We start from the raw sequence: 23,560 nt of genomic DNA, 5'->3' as shown, positions 1-23,560 counted from the left end.
ACAACAGCCAAGACTAGGAAACAACCTAAATGTCCACTGACAGATGAATGGATAAAGAAGATGTGGTACATATATACAATAGAATACTACTCAGCCATAAAAAAGAACAAAATAATGCCATTTGCAGCAACATGGATACAATTACGGATTATCATACTAAGTCAGTCAGAAAGAGAAAGATAAATACCATATGATATCACTTATGTGTGGAATCTAAAATATGACACAAATGAACCTCTCTATGAAACAGAAACAGACTCATGAACATAGAGAACAGACTGGTGGTTGCCAAGGGGGAAAGGGTTGGGGGAGAGATGGAGTGAGAGGTTGGGGTTAACAGATGTAAGCTTTTATATGTACATGGGACAAACAACAAGGTCCTAATGTATAGCATAGAGAACTATACTCAATATTCTACGATAAACCATAATGGAAAAGAATATTTAAAAAAAGAATATATATATGACTGAATCACTTTGCTGTACAGCAGAAATTACCACAACACTGTAAATCAAGCATATGTCAATAAAAAAATATTGATCAGAGTAAATTAAAAAAATATCTTTCTATAATTCTTTGAGCATATCAAAATTCTACACTTTTTCTCTAGATAGACCATTTAGAAAGCAATTTATAAAGCAGAAACAACTTACTTTATTTCGATCTTGTACAACCAATATTTTTCTAGTATTTTCATCAAATACAGCTCCTGTTGGGGGGGGAAGATAATTGAGAAATATGAATTTCATTCACCTCAGACTACTCCCACACTGTTACCTGTGGTCATCAAAATCCTACCCATCCCTGAAGGCCTAGTTCAAATAACCACCTCATTCATGAAGAGTTGTAAATTTCTCCAGCAAGAAATCAGTTGCTCAGTTATCTAGGTTCTTTTAACAACTTAGAGTACCAATGATGGTTCTAGCACATGCTAACTCGTAGGATAATCATTTGCATCTCCTTCTCTAGATCATCTATTCCTGACAGTATAAATTAATCTTTCTATACTTTTTTAGTGTTTAGTGTCCAATTTTATTTTTTTTAAATTAAGTTTTATGGAGTATAGTTGCTTTACAATGTTGTGTTAGTGTCTACTGTACAGCAAAATGAATCAGCTATATGTATACATATATCCCCTTTTTTTGGATTTCCTTCCCATTTAGGTCACCACAGAGCACTGAGTAGAGTTCCCTGTGCTATACAGTAGGTTCTCATTAGTTATCTATTTTTATGCTAGTATCAATAGTGTATATGTGTCAGTCCCAATCTCCCAATTCATCCCCACCACCACCACTTCCTCCTTTGGTGTCTATATGTTTGTTCTCTATGTCTGCGTCTCTAATTCTGTTTTGCAAATAAGATCATCTATTAGTGTCCAATTTTAAATGCCTAAAAAGATTTATTGAATCAATGAATTGACTTTTCCATTCTCATTTTTATTCCTTGAATCACTATGTATAAACATGGGCTGTGCTCCCTGATGATCCAAATCTCAAATATCTCAATATTCAGTTCAAGACCGCCTCCTTAAAGCACTTAAATTTCTTTACCATGTTATGTACACAATGTTATAACTTACCAAAATATTGCTTTGAAATATTTATATTTAAGTTTTAGTCCATTGCTTTCATTTATTCATTCATCATATACATTGCCCAGTGTACTAGGCATTTTACTAGATGTTAGCGACTCAAAAATTAGTTTTTTTTTCTCTCTTTGGGTAATCCTAGGTCAAAAATACAAATGACACTAATGATTTGTATTAGGTTCCTTTAAATGTTGTAATTTTAAAATTATTTGTATTTACATAATGTGGGAAGATACTGTTAAAAACATATTTTCCACTTATTCATCCATTCTTTTAATATTAACCGAGCTCCTATATATAATACATACAGGTTCTATGTATAGCATATTAATTGAGATCCTATTATGTGTCAGGTACTTTTCTAGGTGCTAGGGATATAGTGGTGAACAAAATAAAATTCCCCATTGTTATGGGGTTCGTGTTCTGGTGTGTGTTTGAGGAGGTGACAAATAAATAAAAAATTAATTACATAGAACATGAAATGGTGATAAATACTATGTAAAGGTAAAATATAGTAGGGAATAGATACATGCAACAGAAGGAAGAACAATGTTCTCTGAAGTTGAAACACCACATTTTAGTATTTCAAAGCCAAGAAGGAAAACCACAAAGTGAGATATAATTTAATGTTGGATTCTATTAGAAAATATAAACTGTAATTTAATTGGACTTTACAAGGGATAGAATGCCAGGAAAACCTATTCTTAAATTTTAATAATTTGTGATTGCTCAAATTGAACTTTTTCCTAATTCACTATAAACATGAGCCAAAATCAGCACAGCTAAACACAATGTGAGCGACCCCTGTTGGTCATAACATAAAAGTTAAATAAACCCAAAGAGATCAGGGATTAAATAGAGGTTATTATATTATGATTAGTCAGGTACTGTACTAAGTGCCTTAGGTGCATTATCTCAGCTATTCCTCATAATAATCCTGTGAGTGGTATAATTTTGAGTGCCCAAGTTCACACAGCCCTAAAACTGACGTCCTGTCTGGGTCCCAAGCAGGTATTCTTCTCACTGTGCGACACTGCCCCTTCACCACACTACAACTGCCTTTTCAGAGGGCTGACATTGCCAACTGAAGATCTACCTAACCATTCGAGAAATACTTATTGAGCACCTACTTTATACCAGACACTGTGTTTAGCCTGAGGATAAAATGGTAAACAAGACAGATAAAATACCTGCCTTCGTGGAGTTTATATTATTGTGGGGTCAATTAAGTATATGACAATTTCAAACTGTGATAAGTACTATAAAGAAAAACAGAGGATAAAGGGACAAAGGATGATGGGACTGGCAGGTGGGAGGACTCTATTTTATGCAGTAAGGTCAGGAGCTTTTCTGAGGAGATATTTCAGCTCTAAAGAGCTCAATAAACAAAGCTCTGGGGAAGAGCACTGAAGGAAGAGGAGCCAGTAGGTTTAAAGGCTCTGAGGCAGATAAAAGCTTGCTGCATGAAGAACAGAAAGAGAGCCATAGCTCACTCCATTCCAGTGTAGGGGAGGAAAGATTTTCTTCTACCCACTTAGGTTCTGTGTCTGGGACCTGTGAGTTGAACTGACAAAGTACAGATAAATGGATAAGAAGTATATATATTTTATTTGATGTTAATAATTTTACGTGGCCTGAGTAGGGGTGGAGAACTTCATAGAAAGAAGTGAAGATCCCCCCAAAGTGTTAGACCCAGGGGCTTATGTTCCATTTTAAGAAAGAGGGATAAATTGTGCAGAAATGACAAGAGGAAAAGGGGTGTGGGCTAAGGAAGATAAACTGTGAAAAAGTGACTAGGAACTATATGGGGAACTAACAGAATATAATGGCTGTTTGCACAGATTCATCTCTGTGCCAACTCCCCAGCTCCAGTGACAAGAATGTTCTCCTCTTCGTGGTAGAAGAAATTTATACTCTGCTTTAGGCAGAAAGCTCAGAATGATCAACGTGCCAAAGGGGCACTTGGGGTGGCGGGCTGTGACTCCCTTCACCAGCTACGCCTTCTGCAGCTTATAAACAAGTGTCAGCTATTCTCTCTTCACCTAAAAACTCTGTACCTTCCCAGAAGAATTCCTTACGCAACCTCCTGATCCCAACAGCCACTTCAAATCCTAGCTGGCCTTCAAGACTCTCATGAAGTTTCCGACCTCTCATTCCCTGAACTCCTGTGGCGTATCTTAACTCTAATATACCATACTGTACTTGGTTATAAACAAGTTCTTCATAGGATACTCTTTACGCATATATTACCAGATCTGTAGTACTAACTGGAAACTCTGCTTTGAAAGTCTGTACCAATGAATTGATAATTATCTCTACGTCTTTTCCACGAAGTGTAAGGCTGCCATCAAATTTTCAAGTGGTCTTTTGAAGTAGAGCTGAATGGGAAGTTGCTGAATTGCCTCTACTTGCTAGAGGGGAGTGAGACCGTGGACAGAGAAAACAGAAATCCTTGAACAACTCCTTTAAAACACTTCAAAGATGCAAACTACCTTTAAAAACTCTTGCAAATTATATAAAGGCAAATAATATTATTAATAAATTACTAATAATACATATTACTGCTTTATTTCATAGTAAATCATAAGGATTCTTTCCTATTTTTGTTTTTTTGGAAATCTAGTTTTCTTAACCCTGGTTCTCAAAGGGTAGTCCTAGGACCAGCATCAACACTAGCAGCTGCAGCAGCAGAGCTCTTATTAGAAAAAGCAATTCTCAGGCCCCGCCCCAGACCAACTGAATGAGAAACTCCTGGGGCTGGGGCCCAGCAATCTGTTTTAACAAGCCCTCCCGGTGATTCTGATGCACTCTCTACAATGTGAGAACTCCTGTCTTCACCTAAAGCAAGTCTTCTCTCAAGACTGTCTCTGAAGCTAACCAGTGACTTCAAAATTCTGTATTTAAATTATGCTGTTTTAAAACAACTGTTTGGCACAATGACTTAATGTAAATGTCTCTAAGAAGTAATGTTCAAATCACTGAAAAACTGGTTTGCTTTGCCTTAAATTCAACTTAAAAGTTATCTTTGATTTTACTAAATCACAGAATTAGTACTAATATGTTTTACCATAATGAAGTGAATCTATTCCCTGATCCCAATTCATTGTTACTATTTCAGTAGTGAAGTTCACATATCCATGAAAAACATGTTCAAACGTATCCTTTGGAAAACTAAACTTGATTGTTCTCTGTGCTGCCCTCTGCTGATTCATAAGGCAAACTTCATCTATTTAAAGTATCAATACTAGCTGAAGTTCCAAGGAGGACAATCATTTAATCAACTTATTCATCCCACATGAACCAACTACTGGCTCATCTGTAAGAAGAAACTGGGTGAACCTTTAAAAAGTTAACTGTGATTAACATTAGTTTGAAACAGACCTGCAACTCCCACTTGATGTGTAGCATATCCTGGTAATCTGCTGGGCCCCTCTCCCAGCCACAGAGTCAGCGTGGATGAGTCCGATTCTGCGTGGTGAAAGCAGAAGCCCAGGGAAGCGGCAGGGGCAATAAGTCGACTTTGGAGGATGGGAATGTGCAGCCATACTGCTACTCTACCTTCTGATCTCCATTTCTGTATTGCAGCTAAAACGCAGAAGATAAACATCTGTAAATATTTTCCAGTGAGAGGAGTGGAATAAAGTAAAACTCATCTCTGGGTGTCACCTCCTCCAGGAAGCCAAGTTTAAGCTCCACCTCCCTTACTAGTTAGCTCTCTTTGGGGGCGGGGGGGGCGGGTGGGCGGCACGGGGGAATTGCAAAATGTACTGTTCACATGCATCAGCAGCACGTAAACTACCATGTTTTATTACAATTATATATGATTTTTCCACCAGACTGAATTCCTTGAAAATAAAGTCAATATAGTGATGATCTTTATATATCACCTGACACAATACCTGGCATATAACTGGTGCTCAATAATTGTATTAGAATGAACAAATAAACTGATTTAAATAAAACACCGTTTCATTGTTGTTCCTTTTAACAATCTTGGTTTTCATCTTTATAAATGACTATTATGGTCTTTTATTTATTCTTCCTTTAAAAGTCCTGTCTCTAATATATATGTGTGTGTGTGTATATATATATATATATATACACACACACACATATATATATATTTTTGGTTTATACATTTCAAGGTGAAAAATATAACTGTTGTTAAATAATGTATGGTAGTTCTAGAAAATTTTCAAAATAAAGTACAATGAAGAAATCAAAACTTCACATTAGCACACAAATTTAAAATCGACATTTTTTGCATGAATATAATTTTGGAATTGACATACCATATATAATTACAACATTTTTTGAACTACATATTATAAACGTTTTGCTATGCCATTAAAATTCTTTAATGTACACACATTTTTAATGACTGTGTAATTTTCCTCATATAGGTATACCATAAACTACTTAACTGATCTCCTACTTTTGGACATTTAGATTGTTTCTAACTTTCCTTTATTACAAATTATACCATGACAAACATTAAAATAGATTTTCGGTCTTTGACTTTAAATTCTCTTACTTTATTACTTGAGACTGAGCCAGGGAAAAAAGATGCTAACATCTATATGGCCCTTACTAAACTCCAGACATTTTAGATACACTGTTTCATTAAGTTCTCACAACATGAAAGGCAGGTATTATCACCCCTAATTTATAGGTGAAGAAATGAATACTTCCACAGTTTTAGAAAAACTTTTCAGATCACTTTCTCCATCCACCATTGCAATCTTAACAACAATCCTGTAAAGTGTGTGTGGAGAGAGGGGGAAAGACTTGATTATTTATTTAATGGTTAGATTCCTTTCCCTCCTCTTCTATGGCCTCTGCAGTAAGCATCTCTTGGTTAAGGACCATCTTTCTCTACCTTTTTGAAGTCAGTGTGCCTAACACAGTGACAGACAATGTGGGAGCCTTAATTTAACGGACCTTTTGATTTGGGGCCCTGGTGCCCCTTCAGATCCTTCTCACATCAATTCTTCTCTGATTCAATCTTTTAAAAAACTGACACAGAATTACATAAAGTGAAATGCACAAACCTTAAGTGAACATTTGATGAGTTTTGACCTATGCATACATCTGTGCCACCCACACTCCAGTCCAGGTTATAGAACATTTCTATCACCCCAGAAAGTTCCCGTGTCCTCCTTTCCAATCATTCCAATCAAACGAAAAAGCTTAAGTTCTACAAGTATAGTCACTTGTTTCCTATTTTTTCTCTTTACACTCTGGCTTGGAGAATCTGTCTACTGCTACTGCTTCAGCTGACAACTAACAACCTAGTCCTGACCTCACTGAACACTGCATTTTTTTTGCTCTTCAGCTGCTCGCATCTCCTGAAGGCTGCTGCCTCAAACTTCACACCTATGTTCAAAACTGATTCCTACACCAGCCACCTTAGTTTTGCTTACAGGCATTTTTATGGCTCCAATGCTCAAAGCCTAAGAATCCTTTTTAAAATGCTTTCTTTCTTCTCTTTTCCACTAATAAACTTCAATGCTTTTTCCTCCTCTTTCCCTCATCCCTCTGCTCAGATCCAGCCCTCAAAGTGAGCTCACATACCACCTCTTTGACAATAAGCTTTCCTCACGTGCTTTCCAAATATGAACCTGAGGACTACTTTGTAGTAGATTTACTAGAACTTACTACACATTGCCCGATGACACCTGTTACTGTCTGTTTTTCTAATCCTAATTAATATTTTGTGCATTTGCAATCCTCCAGGTTAACATGAGATTATGCACTGGGGCTCAATTCCTATTCAATGACTTGCTTGTCTAAACTCACACAGCTAGTGAGTGGCACAGCAACAACCAGAACCAGTGTTCTTTCCCCACTGATGCAGATATATGTGAAGCTTAGCAACATATTACCTCTTCATCCATCTAACTTTAGTTATCAGTAACATGAACAGTAAAAGAATAGACCTCAACATGTAAAGGTGCAAAACAACTATTGCTAATACATTATAGGCAATCAGTTCTATTTACTTGAAAAGAAAGAATACATTTAGACTTCCTACAAGGCTTTCTTCTCAGATAATTTTAAGATTCTTTTTATAGGCAATACCATTCACTTTTGTTTGACTGAATAACAACAACAAAAAAAAACCAGCAATAGCTCTTATAGTGCATCCAAGAACAAATTCTAGAGTCAGGGGAAGTTAATCTGTCTCTTAGTACCATCATCTTTGAAATGGGGATAATAATAGTACCTACTTCACAGGTATGAGGATTAAATGAATCAATACTTTTGAAGTTCTTAAAAGTGTCCAGCACTTAGTAAGTACAAAAGAATTTATTAAAAAGATACAAAAGAATATGGTACTTCAGAGTTTGTAAATTAGTTTCATGTAATTTATCTTTGATTACCACATCTATCCAGTAAAGTAGTTAGAGTGGGCATTATTCACATGAGCAACCTAAGAGGCAAATATTTTCAGTGGTGATTTTCCTAATGCCTGGTTAAGCATGTGGCAGAACCTGGGACTTGAAACCTGGATGTGTGACTCCAAATCCAACCCACTTTCTGCTTTGCCTTCCTGACTGAGGTAATGCTTTAATCACTAACAAGTAACAAGTGTGTACAATAAATACCTGTGTCTACCCACACAAACGTGCTCATATTAGAGGATGAACATTTGATTCTCGTACTGTTAACACTGTTGTAGTTAGCAGCTGTTCCCCAGGAGAGAAAACAAGGTGAAGAGGTAAACAGTTTAGAACTGAGGATGGTTGAAGATGAAAACGACTAGCTCAGTTATATTTCCATAGATGCTCACTTGCCATATTGCTCCATAGGATACAGATTACTTTGTTTCCTCTAAGTGTGAGAGGATGAGTTTCCATGCTGTGCTTTCAAGTTGATTATAAGGGCCCTCAGGGGCAGTGTGAAAAACAGGCTGCTCCGCCAAATCACGGGCTCTCAAAGTGAAGGCTCCTCCATCCAAGCTATCTTTCTTATCACAGGACTCAAGGTTCAAAGAGAGTGGCAAGTTTTCCCACTGGAGACTGAAACCACTCACCAATCTCCCCGGTGAATCACAAAAGGCTTGTTACTAAGGAAAAGCAAACTCTAGTTCTAGGCGCCACAGCTCCTGACCCAATTTGTGCACAAACAGACCACTCAGAACCTCTCTGGCCCACTCACCGTCCACCACCTGTACTAGAAAGTGCCATGGTTCTGCCTTGGGCAAAGTGTCCGGCGAAACGAAGGGTCGGTAAGTGATAGTAAACGAGAGCGTAACATCAACAAACATTTACTGAGCGTTAAATACGTGGCAGATACCGTGCGAGGCACTTCATATGCATTATGCAATTTATCTCTCAGCCATCCCATGAGCTCCTATTACCTGGTTTTACAGATGAGAAAACGGTGGTTTACAGAACTTGCCCAAGGTCACACACTAGAAAGATGACCAGAAACAAGGGCTGCCGATCCCAAAGTCTGAGTTCGTCACCATTTCACCCAACCGCCTCAGAGACCTCCCAGCCAAGGGCACAAGAACGAAAAGCAGAAAACGGCTGCGGGTCACGCACGCCCTCTCTCCTTCCCTCAGGCGCGACTCGGGGGTGGGGGCCGCGGTTACTTCCTTAGAAAGGCAGGGGAGCCTCGGACCAGGAGCACTTGCCCTGCAAGGCCCTCTGGAAGGCGACCGGGTCCAAGCGGTGCATTGCGTCCAGCCGCGCCAGGCGCACGGAGACGCCCCCGAATCTGTCAAGCTCGCCCCGCAGCTCGCCGGCTCCGGAAGGGGCGTCCCAAGCGCAACCCGGGCCGCCCGAGGCCCCGCGGGGCCCTGCAAAGAACACTGCGCGGCGGGCCCGAGCCAGCACCGCACGCCAGCAGCCCCCTCTTGGTAGCTGCAGCATCTCCGCACCGGCCCTCGTGGCCCACACGGACGCTCCCAAATCACGCGGCCAGTGAGTGACGGCGCTACCGTAAGTTTTAGAAGAGTGTCACCCACCCATTCTCAGAGTTGAGCAGGGGTCTGCAGCGCTAGGTAGAGGAGACGGCGAAGTCCGGTCGACCGGCTCCTCTCAAGAATTTGCCCGGCTCAAGGAAAGCGACAGAAACTTTCCCACCACTCACCCTCCCTCCCGTTCCCCCCACCCCCACCTCAGTTTAATTCAACAGACATTTTGTTCAGGGATAGGGAAGGAGGCGGAGATACGAAAAAGTCCTGGTTTTCAGGAATTTACAATCTAAATGAGGGTTCCGTCCACCTAATCCGTCTTCTTTGGCGAAAGTCAGAACGTCTTCCACCTCTTCAACGACAGCGGATTCTGAAGACGCTATGTTCTCCCGCTCTTGCTGCGCTCCACTCAGGGGATTACGGCGCGGGACGGAGCCTCGCTGGTTTCTGCCCCGGAAGTTTTTCTCTCAGCGAAGCGCGCACGTTGAGCCGGCTTTGCCGCTGCTTCTCTCGGGCTGCCTTCCGATCATGTCGTCCAAGAAGAACAGAAAACGGTTGAACCAAAGCGCCGGGAATGGTTCGCCCTCGGCCTCCGCTGCTTCCTTTTCTGCGGGGGCCACAGCTTCTGCCGTGGCGGCCGGGACTCTGGTGGTGATCAACTTCTTAGAGAAGGGTAAAGAGTTCTGAGAGGGAGACCCGAGGCCGAGGGGGCGCCGCCTGAGAGGACGAAAACCTAGCGATTCTGCCTTGAGGTGTAAAGGTTTTTAAAAAGTTGGGTGAGGCAGAGGTGTGCGAGAGGCACAGAAGTATGTAAGACGCTCGAAGCCGCGCCTGCACTAGAGAAGTTGGGCAGAAATGACTTAGTGGCTAAGTCAGGCTCTTTTGTAAATTGCTTTGAATTTCTAAATTGCGCTTGAAACGGCTTTGCCTTATTTAAGACTAACGGCGTATTTAACTGCGATGTCGCTCGTCTCTAGCGAGAATAGTATACCTATACTAAAAAACTGGAAGCCCAGTTCAGTACCGCTGTCGGTACGTCTTTCCTAAGAGACGTTAATGTGCCTTTAAAACTGAAACTTGGCTTTTTTTCCTACTACACGGGTTCTGGTATTTAATTAAACAGCTGTTAAGTGCGCACGGGTGCTAGCAGGAGCTTGGGTATTTCACGTATCTGCGCAGAGCTTTGGGAGATGGGTACTGTATTATGCTCATTTTACAGAGAAAGAAAAGTTAACGCAATCCCCCCCCCTTCCCCCCAGGTTACACAGGTCCTAACTAAATGGCAGAGGCTTTTTTTGAGTCCAGATGTATTTGACTCTAAAGCCATGGACCTAGATCACAGCAGCCTTGGGAGAACGGATTTAAGTGAAAAGCATTGAGTTGGAAAGCTTTTAGCAGGCGTGATGTTTTGTAGCTTTGAAAAGGGGATCAGATTAACCTAGTGACAAGATTTTTATTTATGTCTGGTGCAGACCCTAAAGACAATCTAACAGTTAACATAGTATTTGCAGGCTTTTTTGGGGATCGGAGGACAACTTGTTCTGTTGGACATATTCAGTCTCTTTTTCAACTGGATCCTTCCCATTGACATTTAAACCTACTGATTTCTCTTTCATCTTTTTTTTTTTTTTTCCGGTACGCGGGCCTCGCACTGTTGTGGCCTCTCCCGTTGCGGAGCACAGGCTCCAGACGCGCAGGCTCCAGACGCGCAGGCTCAGCGGCCATGGCTCACGGGCCCTCCCGGACCGGGGCACGAACCCGTGTCCCCTGCATCGGCAGGTGGACTCTCAACCACTGCGCCACCAGGGAAGCCCCTTCTCTTTCATCTTTAAACAAAAGCTCCACACTTCTTATCACCACCCTCCACTGCAAGACTTCTTAGAAGGAGGGGTCCCTGTCTCCTCATCTCTCACTTACTCCATAGCCTATTCCTATTTGACATCCACCTCATTATTCCATTCAAACTGCCTGTGCCCTGGTCACTGATGATCTCCACGTTGGTAAATCCAATGGATGATTTTTCATTACTTACTTTACTTGACCCCTCAGCAGCTTTTGGTATTGTCAGCCATTTCCATCTTCTTGAAACACTTTATTTCTTAACTTATGTGTCATCAAAATCTCCGAGTTTTTCTCCCTCCTTTGGTTCGTACTTCATCATTTCCTTTTGCAGGCCCACCCTCTTCCACCTAACCATCAAATGTAGAAGTTCCTTATTTCTTAGCCCTAAACCCTCTTTTTCTCTCTATAAATCTTCTTTCTTTGGCAAGTTCATCCAATGCCCAGCGTTTCCTTCCCATTTACCCTTATTATTTTCAGATTTGTATTTGTAATTTAAATTGTTCTGAGTATGGATTTAATTGTCTTCTAGATCAATGCTTCTCAAACTCCATAGGGAAGGTTTAAAAATTTACAACACGTCACAGATCAGCACTGTTGTAAAATATGATAAAAGTAAATTATTGGAAAAATAAGTTAAAAAAGAGAGATTTTTATTAGATTCAACAGATGTAAAATTACTCTGTCAAATTGCAATAAAAGCTTCTAAATGCATATTCTCATTTTTTGTACTTACCTCATCATGAACAGTATCAGATAGTTTGTGGACCACACTTTTTTTTTTTAATTGAAATATAGTTGACGAACAGTATTAGTTTCAGGTGTAAGTCATAGTGATTCACTTTTAAATACATTAGGAAACGATCACCTTGACAAAGTCTAGTAACCAACCATGTCACCATCCAAAATTATTTCAGTATTGACTATATTGCTTATGCTGTACATTACTTCTCTGTGACTTATTTACTTTATAACTGGAAGTTTGTACCTCTTAATTGCCTTCCCCTGTTTGCCCAGCCCCCCCACCCTCCTCCCATCTAGCAAATATCCCTTCGTTCTTTGTATCTATGAGTCTGTTTCTGTTTGTTTTGTTTTTTAGATTCCACATATAAGTGAAATCAGCTGATACTGATCTTTCTCTGACTTATTTCACTTGGCATAATACCCTCTAGATCCACCCGTGTTGTTGCAAATGGGAAGATTTCATTTTTATGGCTGAGTAATATTTCATTGTAATATATATGTATAAAAGTTATTTATGTATTTTGGATATTAACCCCTTATCGGATATATCATTTGCAGATATCTTCTCTCATTCAGTAGGCTGTCTTTTTGTTTCGTTGATGGTTTCCTTCATTGTGCAAAAGCTTTTTAGTTTGATGTAGTCTCATTTATTTATTTTTGCTTTTGTTGCTCTTGCCTCAGGAGACAGATCCAAAAAATACTGCTAAGACCAACTTCAAAGAGTTTACTGTATATATTTTCTTCTAGGAGTTTTATGGTTTCAGGTCTTATATTTAAAGTCTTTAATCCATTTTGAGTTTATTTTGTACATGGTGTAAGAGAGTGATCCAGTTTGATTCTTTTGCATGTAGCTGTCCAGTTTTCCCAACACCATTTATTGAAGAGGCTCTCTTTTGCCCATTATATATTCTTACCTCTTTTGTCATCTATTAATTTCCCCTATAGGTGTGGTTCATTTCTGAGCTCTCTATTCTGTTCCATTGATCTATGTATCTGTTTTTGTGCCAGTACCATACTGTTCTAATTACTATAACTTTGCAGTATAGTTTGAAATCAGGGCACATGCTACCTCCAGCTTTGCTCTTTCTCAAGATTGCTGTGGCTGTTCCAGTTCCATACGGATTTTAGGATCATTAGTTCTAGTTCTGTGGAAAATGCCATTAGTATTTTGATAGGGATTGCATTGAATCTGTAGATTGCTTTAGGTGGTAGTATAGACATTTGAACAATATTGATTCTTCCAATCTGTGAGCACAGTATATCTTTCCATTTATTTGTGTCTTCAGTTTCTTTCATCAGAGTCTTATAGTTTTCCGAGTACAAGTCTTTCACCCCTGTGGTTAAATTTATTCAGTGCAGTTGTAAATGGGATTGTTTTCTTAATTTGTGGTCCATACTTTGTATATAGCACTGTGCTATACCTCTTCTTTTGGACTTTTCAAAGATAGTTCAGGACTACTTCCTGAAGTCATATTTCCTCCAACAAAACAAATGAGCTCTGCTCAGTCTTTCTCATTGTAAAATTCAGAAATCTAAGATTCCTTCATGACACCGCTCTCTTACATCTCACATTATCCAGTCCACCACCAAGTCCTGTTTACTAACTAAGTTTTTCCCACATTCCACTTCTGCACTCCCTTCCCACTGCTTCAACCTTAATCTCAGACACCATCCTTTCTCACCTGGACTACTACACTAGCTGCTCCCTTCCAATTCCTTTTCCACTCTGCGGACAGAATGGTCTTTTAAAAGAAAAATCCTGTTACGACCTTGCTTTTCACCACTAACTGGCCTCCAATTACTGTCAGATTAAAGACCAGGAGCTTGATAAAGCCCACTGCCCTGGGTGGTCTTGACCTTCCTTATGTGGCTCCTTGTTTCCCACCACTCTACCTGTACTTTTCCCCTCAGATGCACAATGCTGTCTTTTGTCAAGGATGTCTGTACAAGCTCTTCTTTTTGCCGAGAATTGTCTTCGCCCCCCCACTTCATTTAGTTAATTTTACTCTACTTCAGACCTGAATTTAAATATTCTTGGAGAAGCATTCTTTGATTCTTCCAAATGAGATCCTATCCTGCATTGTAGCCTCTCTTAGGACTCTTAGTTTTTCTTTCATTACATTAATCTTAGTTTAGAATTGTACAGTTATTTAGTGATTGTTTAATAACTCTCATTCTATTAAGTTATAAACTCCATGAGGCCAAGGAGTGTGTCTGCTTTTGTTCACCTTATTTCCCCAGTGCCTAGTGTAGTATCCTGCCATATAGTGGGCACATGGTAAATATTTGCTGAATGAACAAATGAAGGGTGGGTGGTTGTTTGAAATTACCTTTACTATCTCATTAGTTAATCTGGCACATAAGGTGCTCAGTAAGTGTGAAATTAATTAATAGGAAGTAGATGTAGAGATATATTTTTAAAGTATTGAAGGAATGAGGACTGGTGAAAATTGTGCGGGGGATAGCTTACGTAGATTTGGATGCTGTAAGCAGAGAATACAATGGAAATGTATTAGGAAATAAAGCCAACAGATGGGAATTTGAACATGATCTCCATTGCTGATAGGGAGGAAATGGAGGTATTTAGAGAAGTGTGTGATGTTTCAAATCTTGGTGCAGGATAGGATGGAGGGAAGAGAGGAAGAAAACTTAGAATCTTGTCAGGGACTGAGTACCCCCCTCAAGGTAATTATCAAGAGGGAAGGGTAATTCATTGAGGTTTCCTTTATTAGGAAGAAAGAAGTGGCAGAAACTGAACATTATGAGGTTATCAAACAGGATGCTTTGCTCTTATTGCTGGGTAAACTGTAAGAGACCTGGTACTCATAGGAAAGTTGAATTTCTTTTCAGCCTGTCATATTTTAAAAAATGCTTATTTTATGCTCAGTCCTGTTAATCTTATCCCTGGGAGCTGCTTTGTTTTTCTAGATTTGTTCCTCTGATGACAGAGGGAAAATAAATGTGTTGGGAAGTTACTTTGCAGTGGCAGAGAATGATGTAAATCGGACGTACCTCATGGTTTTGCTTTTGTTGATTTAGTTCCTTTTTAATTACAAAAGATCTGTTTTTCTGATTATGAAAGAACACTAATACTAGTCAGAGCTCTGTGATTATGATATATGTGACTGTAAGTTTTATAATAAAGTTTATGTGACAGGCATCATAAGTGTTACATGGATTTTGTGCTGAAAAGAAAAATATTGTATACTCATCTGCTACATTCATTCATTTCATGCATATTTGTTATGCATCTGCTGTATTTGATGCACTCCTAGGCGTTGGAGTTACAAAGATGAAAATGACCCATTTCCTGTTACAAAGCAGTATATTGTTAAAGGAAAGTCAGATTGTAAAATAAATGAATATTGTGATAAGTGCTAGTATCTGACAACATAGGGTGCTGGGAGCATCAGAGGAGGGACAGCTAACCAAATGTGGAGCTTGAGGGAGTGTGTGGGCAGGGGTGGAGATGTTAGCACATCATTTTCAGAGGTTTAGAAACTGGACTGAATTCTGGGCCCCTTCTTTGGCCAAAAGTTGAAAGCTCTAATGGTCATTTGAGTCGGTGTGTGTTCGCCTAAGGAATAAGACCTGTGTTATTGTTATCCATGTGTTCCTGGGAGTAGAAAGGAAAAATGTCTGGTTGCTATCCTGTGGGTGAGAAGTGGAAACATAACTTAATCCTCCAGAGCCAGATGATGTGTCACTTCCCCAGTTCAAGCCTTTGAGTACTAGTAGCCAACTCAACTTAGAATCTGTAATATGAAAAGTTCAGAATGCAAGTATGCAAAGCCCTACTGCAAGTATGTTCAGTTAGTAATGAAATTAGAGATTTTTTTAAAAATAATGAAAACCAATACCTACCCCATAAAACATCCTTTTTTAGTTAGCAATCATATTGTCAGTGGACCCTCACAAAGGTTTGGTTTTAAGTCTGATTGCCAAAATAAGGAGGGTTGGGACAGTAGTTTCTCCAGGGTTTGGTAAGTGCATTCATATGGTCATGTGGAGAAAGGATTTTTATTTACTCCAAAAGAGCATGCTTTAACTTCAGTTACAAATAGTGCAAATATAATTTTCTTTTCCTTCTTGGTAGACGACAAAGTTCCTAAAGCATTCCAGAATTCCCTTGTTCAACTTGGACTCAACACCATGAAGTCTGCAAACATATGTATTGGTCGACCAGTGTTGCTTACCAGTTTGGATGGGAAGCAAGAGGTGAGAGTCCTTTTCATTTCCTTACTTTAGAAGTATTTCAAATGTTTTTGATCTTAATTTTCAACACAAGCAGTAATAAATGAAAAGCTATATCTTACAGGACCCTCACATCTATGTAAACTTTTCCTTCCTTTGATACCCTGTGAGTTGTAGGCCCTGAGTGTCATGATGTAGAAAGAAGCCTTTCCTCCAGAGGTAGTGACACACTACCAGCCCTATTTCTCCCAGTCTGTTAGTTGCATTTCTTCACAGAAATGTTATTTTGGGTCATCTGTTTTGTACGTAAATATTTGATTACCCTCCGTTTGTCCTGGCTACCATTCATCATACCTGAGACTCTAAGTCCAGAACCTTTCCTGGGTCATCTTTGGCAGCTTAGCTTTCTTCCTCTGACTCTGCCATGTCTTCTGCTGCAGCTTCATCAGTCAATGTTCTCTCATCCAGTGGGGTCCTCTGGAAATGTTTTGCAGTCTTATATCTGCTGATGGCTTGCCTCCCATTCCTTTCATTGTTCTGGGCTTATACTGTAAAAAATCCTTTACTGTGTTTTGTGGAAGAGAAGACTATAAATGTGTGAGCTCAGCCTATTATCCAGAGCTCGAAATCTTTGAGTTTCTCCCTTACCATTTAAGTCGGTTGAGAACCAGGTTCCCATGGAGCTCTTGTACTAGGTCACTCACTGTTTCCTGGATGTAGTTTATGCTCCAAACTGAGCTACCTTACAGTTAGCTTGCCTTCAGTATTTTTTCTCGTTTTTCGCTTATCACCTGTTAATGCCTTTGTCTCTTTTCTTAAATCCACCTTTCAGCTCTTCCACCATTTTCACTGTGGTATTATTCCTAATCTTCACAAAAGAGATGTAATATTTATAAAAAAATAGTTTTTTCGTAACTGATGTCAAATCATAACTCTGGGGTAAGGACTGTGTTTTGCAGATCCATATACTTGACTGTGCTTAGTTTTCTTCCTTATAAATGAATGATATTCTACAAATATTTATTTTCTTATATTTTTGTTTCCTATGTTCTGGACAGGTCTATACGGCCTGGCCTGTGGCAGGATTTCCTGGAGGCAAGGTTGGCCTGAGTGAAATGGCACAGAAGAATGTGGGTGTGAGGGTTGGTGATGCCATCCACGTCCAGCCTGTTTTGGGTGCTGTGCTGCAGGCTGAGGAAATGGACGTGGCACTCAGGTTTGGCTCTTTTCTTTGGTGACTGTCTGGATCAGTGCTACCCAAATGAGTCACAAATGTGAACCACACATGTAATTTTTCATTTTCTAGTAGCCACATTTAAAAAGTGAAGAGAAAGAGAAAGTAATTGTAATGGTATGTTTTATTTAACCAGTATATGTAAAGTCTTATTGGAATTTATAATAACTACAAAAAACTATTAACAAGATTTTTCATTCTGTTTTTCTAACTGAGTCTTCAAACTCCAGTGTGTTATGTTACACTTGTAGCATATCTCAGTCTAGCCTAGCCATATTTTTAGCACTTGATAGCCGCATGTGGTGAGTGGCTAGTGGCCTACTGTGTCAGACAGCACAAGCTAGATGGGTGCTGTGTGATTTATGGACTATGGACTCTCTAATGTCCCGTGAATAGAATATGCCCTGACATTTTAGGTGAGAGGAATTGTTGTTGATGGATATTTAACAATGTTTTTTTTGGTCTTGGTTTGCTTCTTGTCTTTTTTACAGTCATAAAGACAGGAATAGATTACTGTGATTTGGCAAGAAACAAGTTTTAAATAAGACTGCTCAAGCGAAGGGTACCTGATTGTGTATTTTAACTCATTGATTATTCAGTCAAATAAAACAGTTATATCTATCCAATTTTTAAATAGTTCCCCACCAAAGATGACAAATATGGTTAAAGTATATCACCCATCCTCTTGAATGTTCTGTATCTAATAGGATTTTTACTCAGTTTGCATATATAAGTCTTATCAAAATTTGTTTTAAAAAAAAAATCTTGGGCTTCCCTGGTGGTGCAGTGGTTGAGAGTCCGCCTGCCGATGCAGGGGACATGGGTTCGTGCCCCGGTCCGGGGAGATCCCACATGCCACGGAGCGGCTAGGCCCGTGAGCCATGGCCACTGAGCCTGCATGTCCGGAGCCTTTGCTCCGCAATGGGAGAGGCCACAACAGTGAGAGACCCATGTACCGCAAAAAAAGAAAAAAAAAAATCTTTTAATACTTTAATATCATGTTTGTAAAAACTTGGGGAATTTTATATTACATGCCAGAATCACAAAACATTTTTCAATCATTAGCTTGATTTTGAAAAGTTTCCTTCACTTTTCTACTTTTGTAGATTCCAAGCTTAAGCTTTGGTGTATTTTTTCTTTTAAAAACAGGAAAATGTCTTCAGTGCATTGAATAACAGTTTAACAAGCAACAAAATAAAAAGCCAGAAAGGAAAAGAGAACACAACATATGTTAAGCATCAGCTGTGTACTAGCACACACATGCACACTTTCCCCTTTTTCTTCTCTCATTTAGTCCTCTAAACATCCAGCAAGGTATCCATATTTATCCCTCTTTACAGATGAGGAAACGGGCTCAGTGAGGACAAGTAACTTGCCCATTATTTTATGGTAATTTTTTAGTTAACTCAGGTTCAACAGGATTAATCTTTAGACTGTTTTAAAACAGTGCTTTAGGTAGCAGTAATCAGTTGACGGGATTTTTGATGATTACAAGTGTGACCTCTTGAGGGCGCAGCAGTCTTAGGTGATAATGATTACCTACTATAGAGGGACTGTATATGTTTTAAATGGAAACTTGGTTTTTTATTTTAAAGAACCTTGTGTTTTAAACATGGCAGCAGAACTTAGACGAGAAACTTAATTTCCAATAAGAAGAATCAGTTTTTTTAGTCTGCTGTTTAAATCCTTCAGTTGTATCTGAAAAAATTTATTTTCAACACTGTTAGAGCTCCTTCTAGTGGAAGTGATTTCATCTGTGCTTTTTTTAAAAGCAAAACTGATTGTTTTACATATTTTACATATTTGTACATATTTGCAAATATCTTCTCTTCAAAGTTTAATAAATAAAAGCAATTTAAGTAGTTTCAGAGTTCTTTAAACAGTAAATGTAAGTATTTAAGGAAATATGTACAATCTTCTCTTTAGTGTATACACGCATTTGATTCATGAAATTTTCTCCTTGTTTTTCTCTCTCTTTTATATGAATACATAGTTGGTTCTCATTATTGGTGGTAGTTGTGTTCCATGATGTTGCCACAAATACTGAATTAGCAAATACTGAACTGTTGCTCCTAGAGGGTGTGTGTGTGTGTGTGTGTGTGTCTATCTATATGTATGTGTGTATTTATTTAACACATAAATATATGAAAATATATATGTTATGTAGATTATAACCTTAAGTCCTTGAAACAACTCATTCTGGTAGATTCTATTTTCTTTATTTTTCAAACGAGGAGAAGTGGCTCAGAAATATTAAGTGACTTGCCTGAGGCCACCCCATTAACAGATGCCAGAGTTAGGATGCAAACCCCGTCTGTGTGGTGCCAGAGCTGGAACTTTTCACGCCATACTGCACTGCTCCCTGCCCTGCCTGGCTTCCATCCTCTGGTCACCTCTGAATGAGAGTTGAAACAATAGGCCTTTTTCAGCCTCAGCTGGGAAAGTATTGGGTTACAGTTTTTGCCTGCTCTGTGCTCATCCACAAATGACTGGCAAAGTTCTGCTAGTATTGATTTTGGGGTTATAAACACATTTTAGCAAGTAGGTGAATTTGCATATGGAATTTTCAAATAATGTAGCTCGGCTGTATTGATTTTGTTACTGATAAAGTGGTTGGGAGCAAGGCTTAGATTTGGACCAGATGCGCCTGCTAATACACCTTTTCCTGAGCTAAACCATTCTCCCTCTGTGATCTCTGGCAGAGCTCGCAACTGTAGGAAGGCTTCCTCTGCTGATACTGGCTGCTTACACACGGAGGAGGAGGGAAAATGCACATATTCTGAGAACTCTCCAAGAATGTGTTTCTTTACAAGTGTAATGATTTTTAGGCATGTTTCCTGTACTCAAACAAGCAGTCTTCCTGGAAGACACAGTTTTTGGTCAGAAGAAGGCTTTTCCATTTTTTCCTAGGCATACCCTTTCTCTAGAATAAACTTGCACTGTACCATTACTCTGCTTTTTTTCTACCTCTTCAGATAACGTACTGTATAGGATTTAAATTTCCTTAAAGATAATTTTTTTTTCTTTTTTTTTTTTTTTTTTAATTTTTATTTATTTATTTATTTATTTATGGCTGTGTTGACTCTTTGTTTCTGTGCGAGGGCTTTCTCTAGTTGCGGCAAGTGGGGGCCACTCCTCATCGCGGTGCGCAGGCCTCTGACTATCGCGGCCTTTCTTGTTGCGGAGCACAGGCTCCAGACGCGCAGGCTCAGTAATTGTGGCTCACGGGGCTAGTTGCTCCGCGGCATGTGGGATCTTCCCAGACCAGGGCTCGAACCCGTGTCCCCTGCATTGGCAGGCAGACTCTCAACCACTGCGCCACCAGGGAAGCCCCTCCTTAAAGATAATTTATAAACTATACAAAGAGAATAAAGTAAGCTATTAATAAAAGCCTTTCTCCAAGCTGGGCAAGTTCAGAAAGGAAATGATTAATTGAGGCCAGTGTTTTTCCAATGTTTCTGACTATAACACACAATAAAAAACACATACTTTTCATTGTGATTTATTGCTCCTATACATCCACAGATGTAGTACATAAATGTACACATGTGTGTACATGTATATACCCGAGTATATAGGGGTGTGTGTGTGTGGTGTATAAGATAGTAAAGAAAACTGATTTAGGCCACTAGGACACCAAATTGCAAATGGTGTTTTCATGGCTATAAGAAGTATCTAAAAAGTGTAAATCATTCTGAAATTGTATAAATCATTTCCAGATTGTAAACTAACGATTCTTTTGATTAGGTCTACATCACAACTGTGTACATGTCATTTTATATTACCTTTCAGTTTCTGGTGTACTTAATGCTGATTTTTATTTCTCCCACCCTTCACAGTGACAAAAATGCAGATATTAATGAAGAACAACTGACTGCTTGTCTTCTGAGAAAACTAGGTGAGATGTATCTTTCATACGTTTTTAAAATTTTAAAACGCAAGGCAGCAGCAAATAAACTGATGTGTCTTTGAGGTCTTGTGTACATAATGCTGTTCTTTAAAATAGTGTAGAGAATATTCTCCTCAACGAATGAACGTCCTTTTAAGATAGGGATGTAGTATCTGCCGCCGCCTCCCGCCCCCAACTGCCAAGTAATTGATTGGTAGCTGAGCAGTGGAGAGAATTTTTGACTTAACTGTGAGCAAAGTCAGTGGTAGAACTAAGACTTTTAACCCTTGAACTCTGTTCTTTCTGGTCAGGTATGTTATCTTGGAGTGTTGGTGTAGGTGTGCCATTTTAGCTTGGTTTGTTACTGAACATGGAATGCCTGGCTCTATGGGGTTATAGCTGATAGAATCCTAAATGTACTGAGTGTAGAGGATTTCAGAGAATTAGCTTGACCTTCTGTCTCCAGATAGTGCCGTATCATAGGGGGATATTAGGTCCTCTGTTTTTCATAACAGTTGTTTTATTAATACTTCCATCTTTGATTTAGTCTTTTCAGTCAGATAGTTTTGTTAATAGATGAAATAAATTGCTATTTAAACTTTAAATGGGTGAAAAATTGTGCTAATGTATATATTTAATAAATTGTTTTCCAGATGGCAAGATTGTTTTACCAGGCAACTTTCTGTATTGTACATTCTATGGACGACCATGCAAGTTGCAAGTGTTGCGAGTGAAAGGAGCAGATGGCGCCATGTTGAGAAGGGCTCAGAATGACTCTGACACTGTTGCCCGGGGAATGGCCTCCATGCCATCCAGCGTGGAAACTAGTACCCTGGATATATCCTTACAGCTAAGCCAGTTAGGTCTGGAAGTGCCCCAAAACCCAACATCAAGCAGTACTCCTTACAAACCAGGAGATGGCAGAATGATAAATAAAGCTGGTGGCGTTTCGTCAGGTGTTACACAGAGTCCTGGGAATGGCAGTGGACTTGGACTAGAGGCAGTCACAGGTCTTAAACGTCGTTCTCAGTCTGCCAGAGAAGGAAATGAGCAACCTGTCAATGAAGAGAGATTGCTAAAGTCACCCAGCGTGGGAGCACAGTGCAACACCGATACCTTTTATTTTATTTCTTCGACAACAAGAGTCAATTTTACAAAGATTCGTACAAATTCAAAAGATCAAGACAACCAATTAAAAGTAACTTATGACATGATTGGTGGCTTAAATAGTCAGCTGAAAGAAATTAGAGAAATAATTGAATTACCTCTCAAACAGCCTGAGCTTTTCAAGAGTTATGGTATGATTTCTTCAGTGTATTACACCCAGAAATGTTAAATTCAAACTAAAAAGCAGTTGGCTCATTTCACTTATCTAATAATTGTTCACCCTCTTTTCCTGTTTTTCTTTCCTGAGTGGGAGGTGTGGTAGGAGATGCCAGTTAAGTCGGCCTTTTTCTATGCTTGGTCTCTTCAGGTTGTAATGTGAGTTAGTTGTAGCCTTGTCTCTCTTAACTGCACACTTCCACAGTTGTTTGTATTAGATCTAGAGTAAGTATCTTGTCATGCTAGATTAGCCGTAATGACTAAAAAAATAAACATTTAAATAGTTTGGATAAAACTTCTTTGTTAGGAAATGTAGCTGGGTGCAGATCTCTTTGCGTTGAAACAAGTAGTTGAGGGAGTGACTTGGCTTTTAGAAAACTCAGGGCTTCTTCTGCATTGTTAACAGCCCAGATCCTCTGCATACATTTGGTGCATACTGTGTCTTTCTCTGCTTTTTGCCTTTTCTTTTTTCATGAATATCTATATCTATATCTATATATATAATGAATACTTGGATTCACATATAAAATGAACCCTGGTAAGGCTTATATACTCTGAGATGGCTAGTTGGATAAAAATTGGGGTTGGTGGCTTATTTTGGATGCCCTTCTTGTTGTTCAGGCTTTGTTTTTTGATCATTGAACTGTGCTGTGTGGGATGGGGCATGTCAACAGTGTGGGTGTTAAACCAGTTTTTTTTACTAACCAGTCTGGCCTGGTTGGGTCTACAGAGAAAAAGTCATTGCTTGAGATCAGCGTTTGGGCTAGTTAGTACATTTTTCTATGGGGAAAGGGAAGTTCTGACTCTTACTTTAGTTTTTGTGCA

General features: G+C 39.3%; 2 protein-coding genes across 6 annotated transcripts in view; one reads left to right on the top strand and one right to left on the bottom strand.

The window, feature by feature from the left end:
- Positions 1 to 9,587, bottom strand: part of NUDT6 (nudix hydrolase 6) — a gene marked incomplete at its 3' end in the record, with an annotated part of 33,888 nt that extends 24,301 nt beyond the window's left edge. The window contains exons 1-3 of one of the 3 annotated variants that reach the window (XM_082639048.1): positions 9,564 to 9,587; positions 4,970 to 5,173; positions 654 to 709 (exon numbers count right to left, since the gene is read on the bottom strand). In XM_082639048.1, the coding sequence (XP_082495174.1) occupies positions 654 to 709; positions 4,970 to 5,173; positions 9,564 to 9,567 (264 nt within the window). In that variant the 5' untranslated portion in view covers positions 9,568 to 9,587. Of the gene's footprint in view, positions 1 to 653; positions 710 to 4,969; positions 5,174 to 9,230; positions 9,501 to 9,563 lie in introns of those variants that run through there. The other 2 variants (XM_082639047.1, XM_082639049.1) reach the window with 2 other exon arrangements.
- A 232-nt stretch (positions 9,588 to 9,819) lies between these two features.
- Positions 9,820 to 23,560, top strand: part of AFG2A (AFG2 AAA ATPase homolog A) — a 334,449-nt gene continuing 320,708 nt past the window's right edge. For all 3 annotated transcript variants that reach the window (XM_082639000.1, XM_082638999.1, XM_082639001.1), the window contains exons 1-5: positions 9,820 to 10,185; positions 16,192 to 16,313; positions 17,348 to 17,505; positions 21,363 to 21,421; positions 22,066 to 22,710. In XM_082639000.1, coding sequence (XP_082495126.1) covers positions 9,894 to 10,185; positions 16,192 to 16,313; positions 17,348 to 17,505; positions 21,363 to 21,421; positions 22,066 to 22,710 — 1,276 coding nt within the window. In that variant the 5' untranslated portion in view covers positions 9,820 to 9,893. The remainder of the gene's footprint in view (positions 10,186 to 16,191; positions 16,314 to 17,347; positions 17,506 to 21,362; positions 21,422 to 22,065; positions 22,711 to 23,560) is intronic.

The sequence above is a fragment of the Mesoplodon mirus genome, assembly GCF_964341445.2.
Source record: "Mesoplodon mirus genome assembly, chromosome: 2".
Lineage (NCBI taxonomy): Eukaryota > Metazoa > Chordata > Mammalia > Artiodactyla > Ziphiidae > Mesoplodon > Mesoplodon mirus.
The sequence above is the reverse complement of the archived record's forward strand: the minus strand, read 5'-3'. Positions and strand labels throughout refer to the sequence as shown.